Source organism: Amblyraja radiata, chromosome 4 (assembly GCF_010909765.2).
Source record: "Amblyraja radiata isolate CabotCenter1 chromosome 4, sAmbRad1.1.pri, whole genome shotgun sequence".
Lineage (NCBI taxonomy): Eukaryota > Metazoa > Chordata > Chondrichthyes > Rajiformes > Rajidae > Amblyraja > Amblyraja radiata.
The window spans coordinates 12,426,127-12,440,933 of record NC_045959.1 but is presented as its reverse complement, the minus strand read 5'-3'; the positions used below and the strand labels follow the sequence as shown (position 1 = coordinate 12,440,933).

The window sequence follows — 14,807 nt, the reverse complement described above, 5'->3', positions numbered from 1 at the left end:
AAACTAAAACTATAACGATAACTAAAATTAAACCTAAAACTAAATGTGCTGTCAGAACATACACTGTTTTGGAGTAATAAAAATAACCATCAAAAGCAAAGAATCTGGGAACAAGGTATCCTTGAGACACCTAGCTCTAACACAGGAGCCCAAACTCTGGGGCTTTTGCAGAGTGACTGGAAAATTGGCATGGATACACCATGGATACGCCATGGATATGCCATGGATACGCCATGGATACGCCATGGATACGCCATGGATACGCCATGGATACGCCATGGATACACCATGTATACACCATGGATACACCATGGACACCTTATTTTGAAGCCACAAGCCACAAAAAACAAGATAGCTGTGGTCAGCCTTTCTGATACCACAACAGCATTTGTTTTTTAATATGGGCTCAAACACAGGAATATCTCGCAAGGGACTTCACAGAAATGAGGCAAAGGGCGTTGCAAAGGGAGAGATTTAAAAAGGGTGACTTAAACACCTGGTCAAAGTGGTGGGCTTTAAGGCGAGCCTGAATGGAGGAGTGAGTGGTGGAGATTTGCAGGGAGCAAACTACAGGACATACATTTGTGAAAACACTGCATGGCTAACAGAGGCGGTGCGGACTAGATAAACATCTTGGAGGAGGTTACCGAGGGACATGATATTTGCAGACAAGGTAAAGCCAATGCAGGTCAATGACAACAGAAGTATTGGGTCAAGAGGACACAGTTCCTGGAGATTTACGGTCATCCCCACCAAGCTCACCACCAAACTCCACCAGCTAGGCTTCAGCTCGCCGATATGCGATTTGATCCTGAATTGAGTGAGTGAGACTGGGCCCGCACCTGTCCTCCACTATCACCCTGAGCACCGGCACACCACAGGGCTGTGCACTAAGCCCCATGCTCTACTCCCTCTTCACTCCCGACTGTGTCCCTGCATTCGACACCAACACCATCGTCAAGTTTGCAGACGACACAACAGTGATTGGGCTGATCACCAACGGTGATGAAACAAAATACAGAGTGGAGGTGCAGAACCTGGCGGACTGGTGCGCACGTAACAACTTGTCACTAAACACCTCCAAGACCAAGGAGCTGATTATTGACTTCAGGAGGTCCCATAATGGAGAATACGCCCCAATCTCCATCTACGGGGACAGTGTGGAGAGAGTGTCCAGCTTTAAGTTTCTGGGCACTCACATTTCAGAGGACCTCACATGGTCCACCAACACCGCTGCGTTGGTCAAGAAGGCACAGCAACGACTGTTCTTCCTGAGGACATTAAAAAGACTGGTCTGCCCCAACAGCTGCTGACAACCTTCTACCGCTGCACCACAGAGAGCATATTAACGTATGGCATCTCTGTGTGGTATCTCAGCTGCACGGAGGCGGAGAGGAGAGCTCTTCAGCGTGTCGTCCACAGAGCGCAGAGGATTATTGGGACACTGCTACCAGCCTTGGAGGGCATCTACCACACACGGTGCCTCAGGAAGGCCGTCAGCATCCATAAAGACTCCTCACACCCTTGTAACGGACTGTTCGAACTACTTCCCTCCGGCAGGCGTTACAAGGCCTTCTACGCTCGAACCTCCAGACTCAGAAACAGCTTTATTCCCAGAGCTATAGCGGCTCTGAACCGGCCCTGCTGAGTGTCCCCCACCCCCCTGGACTGTCTCCCTCGGATGGTCACGTCGCACAGACACATCTGCACTTTAGTCTGTTTGAACTGTTTTGACTATTTTACTGTTGTAATGTTCTTTTTACAAACCATGTTCTCGGGGTATCTAAATCTAAATTTTATTAGTTATTTAAGTTATGACATCGGATGGAAGCTGCAAACCCAAATTTCGTTGCACTTATGTGCAATGACAATAAAAGATATTATTATTATTATTATTATTATTATCATTATCATTATTATTATTATTATTATTGTTATTATTATTATTATTATTATTATTATTATTATTATTATTATTATTATTATTATTATTATTATTATTATTAGATGGGATAATAAAGGTAGATTTCTTTCCCTGGGGGGACTTGATTGGTTTGGACAAAAATCTATCATTTTCATTGTCACCATTATTGACACAAGCTTCTATTTAATTTCCAATTTGTTGAACTAACGAAATATAAATTCTTCAGGTGCCATGATGAAATTTTAACTGATACAACTAGGCAATTAGTAAAATAACCACATTGCTAACCTTCCTTAAATTTAATTGTGACGGTGTCATTTCACTTCTGCATTTCAGCAGTTGGTTTAACATTAGTAATTCATACAAAAATAATCCCATACTGTAATTTTTGAATTTCATAGGTGAAATTGAAATACTATCATTATTATCAAAGACCTGAAGAACACTTGTATACGTCTGAATTTTAATGATTGAATACATGAACTAACCAAGTCACCATAAAGCTTTCTGATAAATATGCAAAATACAAAGCAAATTAGGACGATGAACTTCATTATGAAAATTGTTATCTGCTTTATTTAAAGTCAATATGCAAACAATACAAATAAAAACTTGCCAATGTTAGAAACGTGAAAAAAAGAAATGTGTTGGCAAAACTCACTGGGTCATGCAGCATTTGGGAAGAAGACAATTGGGCTAATAACTTGTGTACAAATTCTACAAGTTATTCGCACACATAACAATGTTTATTCTGCAATCATGAATAGTCTATAATCTGTCTTTGGTTGCACTAAGGACTATAATTTGTTACACTAGTATTGTGGTTATTAATTTATCATATGTTTATTATATATGAATTATTTTATTATTGGTTAATGTGTGTGACGCCACATGCCCCCCCCCCCCCCCCCCCCCCTCCCAACTGCACGTTGGGGGAACAGACCCGATGGGTCTGCACTTGGTCTAGTTATTGATTTAAAAAGGCAGACTAATAAACAAAAGGAATATGATTTGCTTTGGGAAAATGAATAGAATGTTCTATACATGAAAGAAAAGTGAATGGTTTATTGCTGACCACCAACTTGGTGAGGATTAGCTATAATTCACTGTAATCCAATTCCTTTAATGTTAACGGCTTCACAAGCTGATCACAGTCCCTGGCAACATTTTCCAATGCATTTTAATCATGCCAGGTTATTTCCAGTCACACAACCAACATGGTTCAGCAACCTTCTCTCAATATGCCATTGTGTTATAAATTATTCCCTTGCACACCTCTCTCAGTTGTGCTGATATGAATTTGTTTTAGTCTACCGACTAATCACAAGCATCTAAAAGATCAGGAGTTTAACAAGTAAACCTTGTGCTATTGAGGGAATGCAATTTTCAAACTTTACAGCAATATGAGATTGAAATATAAAATGGATCGAATATTGGCAACTGTAATTGTGGGGAATTTATTAAGTGAAATACTAAAAGCATTGCACGGAAGATTACATCTTTTATCTATAAAACATATATTAACAGTTGACCCTTGGCACTGGATAAAAAGCATTACATTTTGAAGTAAAACAAGATAAAGATGATCAGATATAGACACAAAATGCTGGAGTGTGTCAGCATGTCACGTACTGGCTTTTTGTGCCCTTTTTCAGACTAATTGTAGTAGAGAGAGTGGGGGGGGGGAGGGGACATGGAAGCAGTGAAAAAACAGGACAAATTGGAGCAGGCAACAGATGACCTCAGGCAAAGTGGTTTCCAGATAGGCTGACTGTTGGCTAGGGACAGGTGTGAGCCCAAGAGGGATATATAGTTGCAAACTGTGGAATTCGTTAATCCACTTTTAGTGGACGAAGAGAGGGAAAGAAGGGAGGCGAGGGAGGGAGGTGTTTGTAGAAGTGACCTAAATTTAGAGAATTCAACGTTCATCCCATTAGGTTGTAAGCTAACCAAGCGAAATATGAGGTGCATTCCTCCAGTTTGCATGCAGCCTCTGCATATGCTCTTGTTTTCAATATTTCATAATTGTCTTTCTCTCAGTTACACTTTCACTCCAATTTTGGCTAATACATTTGCTACTTCAGTCAAATGGTTCCTGACAGGCAGATAGATGGTATTCACAGACAGGACAGACTAGATGCAACTAGATTGGTGTCCTTGCAATGAAAGAGAGATACATCAGTCAGATGGCACAATGTGCACCATTGTGCCTTAAAGCACTTACAGCGCCAGAGGGTTCGATCCTGACTACGGGTGCTGCCTGAACGGAGTGAGTATGTTCTCCCCCTGACCGCATGGGTTTTCTCTGACACTCCAAAGACGTACAAGTCCGTAGGCTAATTGGCTTGGTATAAATGTAAATAGTCCCTAGTGTGTGTAGGGTGGTGTTAATGTGCAGGGATCGCTGTTCGGTGCGGACTCAGTGGGACGAAGGGCCTGTTCGCATGTTGTATCTCTAAACTAAACTAAAGTCAAAAATAAAGATGAGCTTAAGTCAAACTCAGAATTGTTGTCACTGGAATTTTCCAATTATTTTGTTTTGCTTATTCTGAAATGCAGCAACTCCTATGCTTTGCTGATTCTTTCCCACAGTAATCTATAAAATGTGGGACAATTTGAGTGACCTATTGTCAAGTTGAGGCGAGAACTAACAGCAAAATGAGTAGGTTGCTGCTGCGCTATGCATTGTGGACAGGCCTCTCTCTAAGATGCAGCTATAAACTTTCCCCTTGAAATCTAATAGACATAGCTAAGACCATAGCTATATATCCATTTAGGTTCATTATAATTTAGTAAACTGGGAAGTTTGCATCATAGTAAAACATCACATAGACCTTGCAACAACAATAGAGTAAACTGCAGTGGCAATATCAGAGACCAATTCAATACATTGCAAACTACAAATTTTAAGAGCCTTTTGATGATGTGAAACTAAAACAGAAAACACAGTCTGAGTTTAATTTAAATAACTTGTGGGTGAGTACTTTTGGGATTCTGCAATTTCATTTCCAACTGTTTCCATTTCACCCATTCATTATCCGTGTGCTTATTGCAGCAGGCAGTGTGTAGATCAGCAATACAATGAACAAAGTTACAATGAGCAAAATGAGCCCAATAATGATGTACTTCTTGTAGTTCTTCCAGATGAAATAATAGACGCATTTGAACGGTTGCATGAACCAAGTGAAGGTGGTATCAGGACGGCTATAGAGTGAAAACAATAGCTTAGTGAAATAGTTAAAACCATTGCATGTACATTGTTGATGATCTTCTTAAATTTAAGAAGCTCCAGAACCAGGGGCCACAGTTTAAGAATCCAGAACCAGGGACCACAGTTTAACAATCCAGAACCAGGGGCCACAGTTTAAGAATCCAGAACCAGGGACCACAGTTTAAGAATCCAGAACCAGGGGCCACAGTTTAAGAATAAGGAGTAAGCCATTTAGAACGGAGACGAGGAAACACTTTTTCTCACAGAGAGTGGTGAGTCTGTGGAATTCTCTGCCTCAGAGGGCGGTGGAGGCAGGTTCTCTGAATGCTTTCAAGAGAGAGCTAGATAGGGCTCTTAAAAATAGTGAGTCAGGGGATATGGGGAGAAGGCAGGAACGGGGTACTGATTGGAGATGATCAGCCATGATCACATTGAATGGCGGTGCTGACTCGAAGGGCCGAATAGCCTACTCCTGCACCTATTGCCTATTGTCTATTGCATATTACCAGAGTATTTGCTGATAGGAATAAAACAAGTAACATTAAATCACCAAATATTAGGAAAGTGGAAAGATTTGAATTTCATATGGTTTTCAGGATGTCCCAAAGTGACAAAGGAGCAGCAGTTGCCATTTTAACACAGGCAATCCAACAGCTAATTTATGCCGAGCAATCTCTCCCAAAGAATTATATAGTAATGACCAGATCGTTTGTTTTGGGAATGTTACTTGATGGATAAATATTGGCCACAAAAAGCTCCATTACTTTTCGTTGAAATAGTGCCATGCACTCTTTTACATCCACATGAATGGGTATGAAAGGCTTTGGCTTAATGTCTCATGCAATAAATGGCATCTCCAGCAAGGTTATTGATGCTCTGGACCAAGGCATCCCAACCTGTGGTAAATTTACCCCCAGGAGGTAAATTCTGCCTACCCAGGGGGTAAAGTTGTTGATTCCGGATTTGTACATATTTTTCTCATTGACTGACTGTGTTTGGTTCTGGTATACCCGTATCTGTTCATCATTAGTCGTTCATAAACAAGTGAAATAACATTGTTATGTGCTATTAAAGTTGCCAGGGTGCAAACGGGACGAAAAAGGTTGGGAACCCCTGCTCTGGAGTATCAGTCTAGATGCTGCTGTCTGCATATTTTCAAGCTGCAACCTGTTTACTTAAAGGTAATAGTGTTTTCAACCAGAACAAAACAGAAATAAGTTTACAATCAACAATGCTTGGAAGTTCACACTGTTTGCAATATCATACACACTTAGAAAAATGCAGTGATATTTATTTGTTAAGAAATCCAATGGGTTAAAGTTATAGTAAAAGCCACATCATGGCACTACATTTAATTTAGCCCAATCCAAGAGTTTATTTGACTTTGCCAAATTTGTTCCAGTATTCGGTACGGCACGGTGGCAGATCGGTAGAGTTATGCCCCTGTCCCACTTAGGAAACATGAACGGAAACCTCTGGAGACTTTGCGCCCCACCCAGGTTTCCGTGCGGTTCCTGGAGGTTTTTGTCAGTCTCCCTACCTGCTTCCACTACCTGCAACCTCCGGCAACCACCTGCAACCTCCGGCAACCACCTGCAACCTCCGGGAGGTGGGGTGCAAAGTCTCCAGAGGTTTCCGTTCAGGTTTCCTAAGTGGGACAGGGGCATTACTGCCTTTTGGCACCAGAGACTCTGGTTCGATCCCGACTACGGGTGTTGGTCTGTACACCTCCCCATGACCTGTGTGGGTTTTCTCCAGGATTTCCAGTTTCCTCCCACACTCCGAAGGTATTTGTAGATTAATTGGCTTGGTATAATTGTAAATTGTCCCTAGTGTGCGTTATGGGGCGGGGATCGCTGGTCGGCGTGGACTTGGTGGGACGAAGTGATTATCTCTAAACTAAACTAAAGAATATTATTGTTTAAGAAGGATCTGCAGATGCTGGAAAATCGAAGGTACACAAAAATGCTGGAGAAACTCAGCGGGTGCAGCAGCATCTATGGAGCGAAGGAAATAGGCAATGTTTCGGGCTGAAACCCTTGGAAAAACGTTGCCTATTTCCTTCGATCCATAGATGCTGCTGCATCCGCTGAGTTTCTCCAGCATTTTTGTGTACTTAAAGAATATTATTCATTGTTAATACGATATTCTATGAAAGCACATGAAACCTTAGCTAATGTAATATTCATTCTGGAACATCATATCAACAATGATTAGTGCAAGGTAGACACAAAATGCTGGAGTAACTCAGTGGGACAGACAGCATCTCTGGAGAGAAGGAATGGGTGACGTTATGGACTAAAGACCATTCTTCAGACCTTCTTCTCTAAATCTGAAGAAGGGTCTCGACCTGAAACGCCACCCATTTCTTCTCTCTATAGATGCTGCCTGTCCCGCTGAGTCACTCCAGCATGATGTGTCCATCTGCAGTTCCTTCCTACACAATGAATAGTGCAAGTCATGATTGAAAGAGACAAATTCAATTGAATGTATGCTTATGGATCAGGACATAAAATTGCCTGTCAGCATCTTAATAGGAAGTGAACGTTACAAGCAAGTTTGAAGTACAGATAAGATTAGAGGAAATCCAGTCATCATGACACAGATCTGCAGTGAAATCAGACTTACTTGGGTTTCTCCAACGGCTCAGGTTCTTTACGACCACTTCCAACTGGATTCTTCTCAGACTCTTCGGCAGTGAGCAGATGGAATTCAGCTTCAACCTTACCCTAATTAGTGGGGTAGAGATTATGAATTCCACACATGAGCAAGGATAACCCATGGATATTAACATTAAAACACTTTGATTGGCCTTTGATCGGAGCAGGAGTGGTATTACAACAGTTTGTTTTTACAAAGATGCATTTCCAGCATCCCACTGCTTGGCTGTTTAGCAGCCAATTTCCACCATGGACTTATAAGAGTTAAGGGCCTGTCCCAAGAGCATGCAACCTGCATGCGGCAAGCGCAACCTAAAGGGCCGGTCCCACCAGCATGTGCCTGCATGCATGCGGCAAACCAGACGCGGGGACCGTGCGGAGGTCGAGTGAGTGAAATGAAGTTCGAGCGAAGTCCGCGGGGAGTTCGCGCGGTGCGTACGACGGAATTTTTAAACACGGTCAGTTTTTCGGAGGCCCGCGCGATGTCAGGACCAGCTCCGCACAACTCCATACGGCTCCGGCGATCGAAGTGGGACCGGCCCCGTTAGGCCGTACGGCTCAAGCGACCACGTTAGGTTGCGCCTGCCGCATGGAGTCGCATAGGTCGCGCTTGCCGCATGGAGTCGCTTGCTCATGGGACAGGCCCTTAATAGTCATAGAGTTCATTACTGTTGTCCTTTATTTCAATCAATTGCTCCCCAGTAATATCTTTTAACCTTCACATCTGTCATTGTAAGTGTTCTTCCCCTTCCCTACATACTCACTGTATCAAACGTATCAGATTAATCTTTGGAGTAAAACTGTGCCAGGATTAGATAACAGAAACATCATTCAATTGAAGGATGAGGAAGGGTCATAATTACATTTGTGCAAATATGCTATTAGATATCCTCTCAAGATCCAATCATATCCTCACCTTAATAACAAAGTTTTAGTAATTTGAATGTTAGTAATTGAAATGATGAAATTTAGTTTTCATCAGAACAAACCATCAGAACATAAGAGCAGGTATAGGCTACGGGGACCTTCAAGCCTGCCCCACTAGTCAATATGATCATGACTGGTCTAAGTTGGCCGCAACTCCTCTGCTCTTCAAATTCCCCATAACCTTCAACTCCTCAATCTTTCAAATATTTATCTCCATCTTAAATATATCTAATGATCTGGCCTGCATCGTGCTCAGGGGCAGAGAATTCCAGAGATTTACTACCTTCTGAAAGAAGACATTTTCCTTCATCTCAGTTGTATCTGATTGGCCCTTGTTTAGTTACCACGTCCCCTTGTTCGTGTGCCTCCCACTGGTGAAAAACATTGTAACATCTATCCTGTCAAATCCCCTTTGGATCTTATATGTTTGAATACGGTCACCCACTCATTCTTCTAAATTTCAAGGAATACAGACACAAAATGTAATGTCCATAATAAGACCATTTGGTCCATCAAGTCTACTCTGCCATTCAATCATGGCTGATCTATCTTTCCCTTTCAACACCATTCTCCCCATAACCCCGAACTTCATTAATAATCTAGAATCTGTCAATCTCCACCTTAAAAATATACATTGATTTGACCTGCACAGCTGCCTGCGGCAATGAATTCCACAGATTCAGCACCACTGGACTAAAGAAATTCTCCTCATCATCTTTTTAAAGGCATGTCCTTTTATTGTGATGTAATGGCCTCTGGTCCTAGACTCTCCCACCAGTGGAAACATCCTCTCCACATCCACTCTTTCCAGGCCTTTCACTATTAGGTAAGTCTCCATGAGGTCCCCCCTAATTCTTCTAAAGTTTAAATGTTGTTTGGCCAAAACAGCTAAATGTCTACCTATTTTAGTTTCTATTTTATTATTTTTAATTAATCTTGATAATATAGTCATTACTTGCTTTTTGAACAATGTTTGAACGGTATCTGTAGCAGGGAATTCATAAAAAGGTAAGCTTCATGCAGAACCATATTGACCAGGCCACGCTCAGGGGGCATAGAAACATAGAAACATAGAAAATAGGTGCAGGAGTAGGCCATTCGGCACTTCGAGCCTGCACCGCCATTCAATATGATCATGGCTGATCATCCAACTCAGTATCCTGTACCTGCCTTCTCTCCATACCCCCTGATCCCTTTAACCACAAGGGCCACATCTAACTCCCTCTTAAATATAGCCAATGAACTGGCCTCAACTACCTTCTGTGGCAGAGAATTCCAGAGATTCACCACTCTCTGTGTAAAAAATGTTTTTCTCGTCGCAGTCCTAAAAGATTTCCCCCTTATCCTTAAACTGTGACCCCTTGTTCTGGACTTCCCCTTTGAGAGTTTTATGATTTCCTCTCCAACTGTCTTCACACCTATATCAAAAATCCATGCCGTTTCTTTGTAACAGTGACAACAACCTCGGCATAATTATTGGCGAAAGGTCATGAAATAAAAATGTACTGCTTTGAGGGTTCTCCCTAAAAACAAAGTTTGTGATATCTCATTCAAGCTGCTTTCATCTTTCATGTGGATGAATTGGTGTCTGTTTCAAGGTTTATGTCTTTAAGGTTTGGATGTGGGGAGATTTTCAGAAGATATCTAACTTCTCATGTTTTATGATCAAGGAAACCCCAATAATTCAGGAAAGAACTTACGAAGATTTTCTTAACGTAAATAACTGAATTTACATTGTTTTTGGCTGCTCATTTATTCCTGTCACATTGTTTTATTTCACAGTTCATTTTACACAATGCTTTACCAGCGTAACTGGACTATAAAGAAGGTGCAGAGAAGATTTATCAGGATGGTACAAACACACTGGGATTCTAACTGGTAGTCAATGCACAATAATTTTTTTAAATGGAGAAAAAAATATATTTTTTTTTTAACACCGGAGTTGTCATGATCTGAAATGCTTTGCATGATGGAAACTGAGTATCATTTTCAAAAGGGAATTGGAGAAATGTTTGAAAGAGAAATGTTTGAGGTGTTGTGGCAAGGGAGTGAGACTAATTAGATAGACTTGTCAAAGCTCAATGGGCCAAATGTCCTACTGTGCCATAATATTCTCTGCTGCTTGACTTGATATTCCTGAATTACTTGGCATTTGCTTCCTTACTTCTAAGGTATCTGACTATCATATTCAGTATTATTATTTGGCCAAAACATAGGCTTTCTCTGCCTATAATGAGGGAAAGGAATGTTGCCAACTGGTTGTTATTTCTCAGTCCTCTTTCTCTATTTCTTTGTAAGTAGAACTTCAGCACCTTCATTATGTACAGAATGTCGAGTACTTACAGTGAGCTCTCCTGATTTCTCTAAAGGCCACCAAGCTCGAAGACGCTTCTGCTGAAATATTGAGATAAGTTTAATCTGAGCACCCTCTTCAATCATGTGTAAGCCACATTTCTTGGCAGATTTTGCACCACAAGGAAATTCATTGAGATCGAGCTCCACGGATCCTACAAAAAGGTGTGAGGGAAATATAAATGCACACAAAAAACTAGTTATATTAAATAACTTAGAAACATAGAAACATAGAAATTAGGTGCAGGAGTAGGCCATTCGGATTGGTTGAACATGCTCAAGGAACTAGAATGTGACTTCTGCAGGTTTTTAATATTCTTGTGGAAACAATTATATTTAGAATGTTTGGAAGGAATTAGTTCTTCTCCAAGTAAATGGTGTCTAATGATTTAATGATTTAAAACATCTGCTAGTGTCCTTGCATTATACAAAATTCAGTTCTATAGTTATATAGAGTGTGATACTCTATCACACTCCATCACAGTGAGGAGATGTTGGAGATTCATTGTGATGGATGTTTATGTAAACTGTGTTAAGTGTGGGTCTTGGTTTTTTTTTGTAATGTAAAAAACTGTAGAAATGAAATTTTGTTCAAAGCTAGGTTTGAATGACAATAAATAGCATTCCATTCCATTCCATATTATGTCATAACTAAATTTATGTAGCACTTTCAGACACAATATAATATCATTTATATGCAGTCAGTGAAATTCAAGGAATTTTCTCTATAATGGAATTGAATTTTTGGGGTACATGTCTTTGATTTAGAAAGCTATGTTTTGTTATAATGAATTACGTGCCACAAATAATGTTCAGGAACACACAATACCAAAATCTGTCTGGATTCCCACCTAAAATTTGATAGGCCTTTTCCCCAAAAGAAAATTAAAGTGGCTAAATTATCATGACAAAATATCAGGTTTCAGGTTAATTTGTTGTTTTCCAATTTACAAATTGCAAAATATATTACATTTAATCATAAAATGCATGGTCAGTTTTTTAAATCACCACTTCTGGGTTACTGGGCTGCTTCCTAATGATCAGTGTAATGTGTGGCCTCAGATCTGGACTTCTTTCCAATTGAAAACATTTTCACAGGCAGAGGTACATTGTTTGGACATTTGGGGGGATCATTCATCATCAACCTCTACTCAAAATCCAAGTGAATTTTCAAAATGACAATACTGCATAAAAGTAGCTCATATCTGGAAGAAACCTAGGTTCAAATCTACAGAAGTTGCTTAAAACTCTTCAAAAGTGGAACATTTAAACACTTATTTTTATGTCCATTAATTTGAATTGGGTCTCCAATAAAAGACAGTTTCCACAAAGTGAATTCCAAATGTTTTCTTAAACCTTGTGAAGGAACAATAGGTAACATTACAAACCTCCGACATACCTAGAAAGTCATTTGAAGAAAGCCTCTCAAAATCCCAGACCTGGAGTACAAGGATTGCAGGAAGTTTGCGTTCTGTCTTGTGCAAAGAGAAATTGGAATGCCTCTTGCTTATAACCATCAGTTTCTCCGCAGGTAGGTAGTCAAAGGGAAAGATAAAACGCCAATTGAAATTTCCCTCCCCAGTCAATGAGTTGTAATGCACATCTGTTTCTTGCTTATCTTCTTCTTTTCCTTTCAGCCAACTGTGGATGAAAGCGAAAGTCTCATATATTTGGTACAGGTGACCAACTTACACTGAGAAAGTAAACAGGGCTTTTGCGCCTTGTTCTCAAATCCAATACAATAAAATCCTGATTCCATTCTTTGACCGTTCAAAGATCCCATTTGTCTGGCATCTGGCTCATCGGGTGAGGTTTACTACATTCTCCCACTCACAGGGGCCCCAGTGCCTGCACTCCCTTCCAGTCACCAGTCATCTTGAAACTTACCTTAAAATATTACTGCGATACATACTTTTAGAAAGTGAATTAAAAGTATCAAAGTATTGATAAAACATCTAACAGTCTGGAAGGTCTGCTGGTTTGACAGAGTCAATTTTGCAAGCATGAACCTATTCTAGTCCCTTTCCCCCCAAGAACATGTGACAATAAACTCACTTGAACTTGAACTTGATCTTCTATTGCAATAAGATAGCCTCTCATTCTTTGGAACCTCAATGAGTCGAGTCTCGACCTGTTTAACTTTTCCTAGTAGGACAATCCTTCCATACCTAGAATTATCTCTGAACTGTCTCCAATCACTCCTTAAATAGACCAAAATTATTCACTGTACTCTTGAATGTGTTCTGACAATGCTTTGCAGAGTTGTAGTAAGTCTTCTTCACTTTACAGTTCAGCACTGGGTACTCTGTCATCCTGCAGGCACTGAAGGCACAGTAGTGTGTTTCTCTCATGGTGACAGGTCTCGGCTGAAAGGAACAATGAGATCTGAAGTGAAGTAACTCGTGGTCAAGGGAGTCCATGGCTCAGGAAGCTGGTTGAAGATGAGCAGGAAAAGGAAGAAACTCTCAATTGGATTTTCACTTGGAGTTTGTAAATTTGGACACAGACCAATGCCTGGTGGAGTTAGCAATGCTGGAGGTTTGAAATTGAATGCCACTTACTGGGAACCTGAAACAAAAAAAACTGGAGGAAGTCAACGTGTGTTGAGCGGAATGGATAGTTGTGTTTCAGGTCATGAGCCTTCACCTGGACTGAATGAAGCAACTTGAAGGTGGTTACATTCACAGCACGCTGCTTGCAGAAGGTCTGAAACTATAAATCGGTTCTGAGCTCAGCTTGTATGGTTCATGGGCAGGCTATGATTTGATTTTGTACCCAAGCAAATCACTGTTTTGACTTATTTGCTCATTTGCAAGAGAAATATGAAAAGATTTATCAGAAACTGAGGAATATGAGTAAGAGGTGACCTGGGCAGAAATCATGGGATAGATTTTCACTTGGTCTGCATGCATGAATGGGATGTCATCCATCTAAACATGGTCCACAGCTGCTCTCTGTGCCTCGTATCAGCTGGTGCCCCTTGTGAAAGAGTCCAGTACTGTCAGCTACTAAGTGTCTGCCAGCCTCTGGCAACAGAATTTATTGAAATCTGTGTGGGAGTCTTAAGACAAGGAAACACTAATGAAGCCACTGGGAAAACAACATGCCTTGGGCAGTTTCTTGCCTCCTGCTTAACGTTCATACTTCAGACCTAATATTAATACTTTTTTCATGTTAATGTATTCTTGATAACTGTACATATAACATTCAAATCATACGAGACCTGTTAAAAAAAACATTGCTAAATTACAATCATTTAAAAAATTGTTTCATCACATATATACGCCTGCGCGCACACACACACACAAAATCTCTTAAGAATCTACTGAAGGTAGACACAAAATGCTGGATTAACAAATGCTGAGTTAGATAGAGCTCTAGGGGCTAGTGGAATCAAGGGATATGGGGAGAAGGCAGGCATGGGTTATTGATTTGGGACGATCAGCCATGGTCACAATGAATGGCCGTGCTGGCTCGAAGGGCCGAATGGCCTCCTGCACCGATTTTCTATGTAACTCAATTGGGTCAAGCAGCATCTCTGGAAAAAAGGACTGACCCTTCTTCAGACGTCTCACCCGAAATGTCACCCATTCCATCTCTCCAGAAATGCTGCCTGACCCGCTGAGTTACTCCATCATTCTGTGTCTACCTTTGGTGTAAACCAGCATCTGCAGTTCCTTCCTACACATATCTTAAGAATAATTAGGTTTAAATTCGTGTTTATTATTGTCAC

At 40.8% G+C, this 14,807-nt stretch overlaps 1 protein-coding gene across 1 annotated transcript in view; it reads right to left on the bottom strand.

The window, feature by feature from the left end:
• Positions 1-4,414: 4,414 nt before the first annotated feature.
• The window catches only part of fer1l6 (fer-1 like family member 6), a 135,023-nt gene continuing 124,630 nt past the window's right edge, over positions 4,415-14,807 (bottom strand). The window contains exons 38-41 of the mRNA XM_033018878.1: positions 12,474-12,715; positions 11,066-11,229; positions 7,764-7,864; positions 4,415-5,128 (exon numbers count right to left, since the gene is read on the bottom strand). Coding sequence (XP_032874769.1) covers positions 4,948-5,128; positions 7,764-7,864; positions 11,066-11,229; positions 12,474-12,715 — 688 coding nt within the window. The 3' untranslated portion in view covers positions 4,415-4,947. The remainder of the gene's footprint in view (positions 5,129-7,763; positions 7,865-11,065; positions 11,230-12,473; positions 12,716-14,807) is intronic.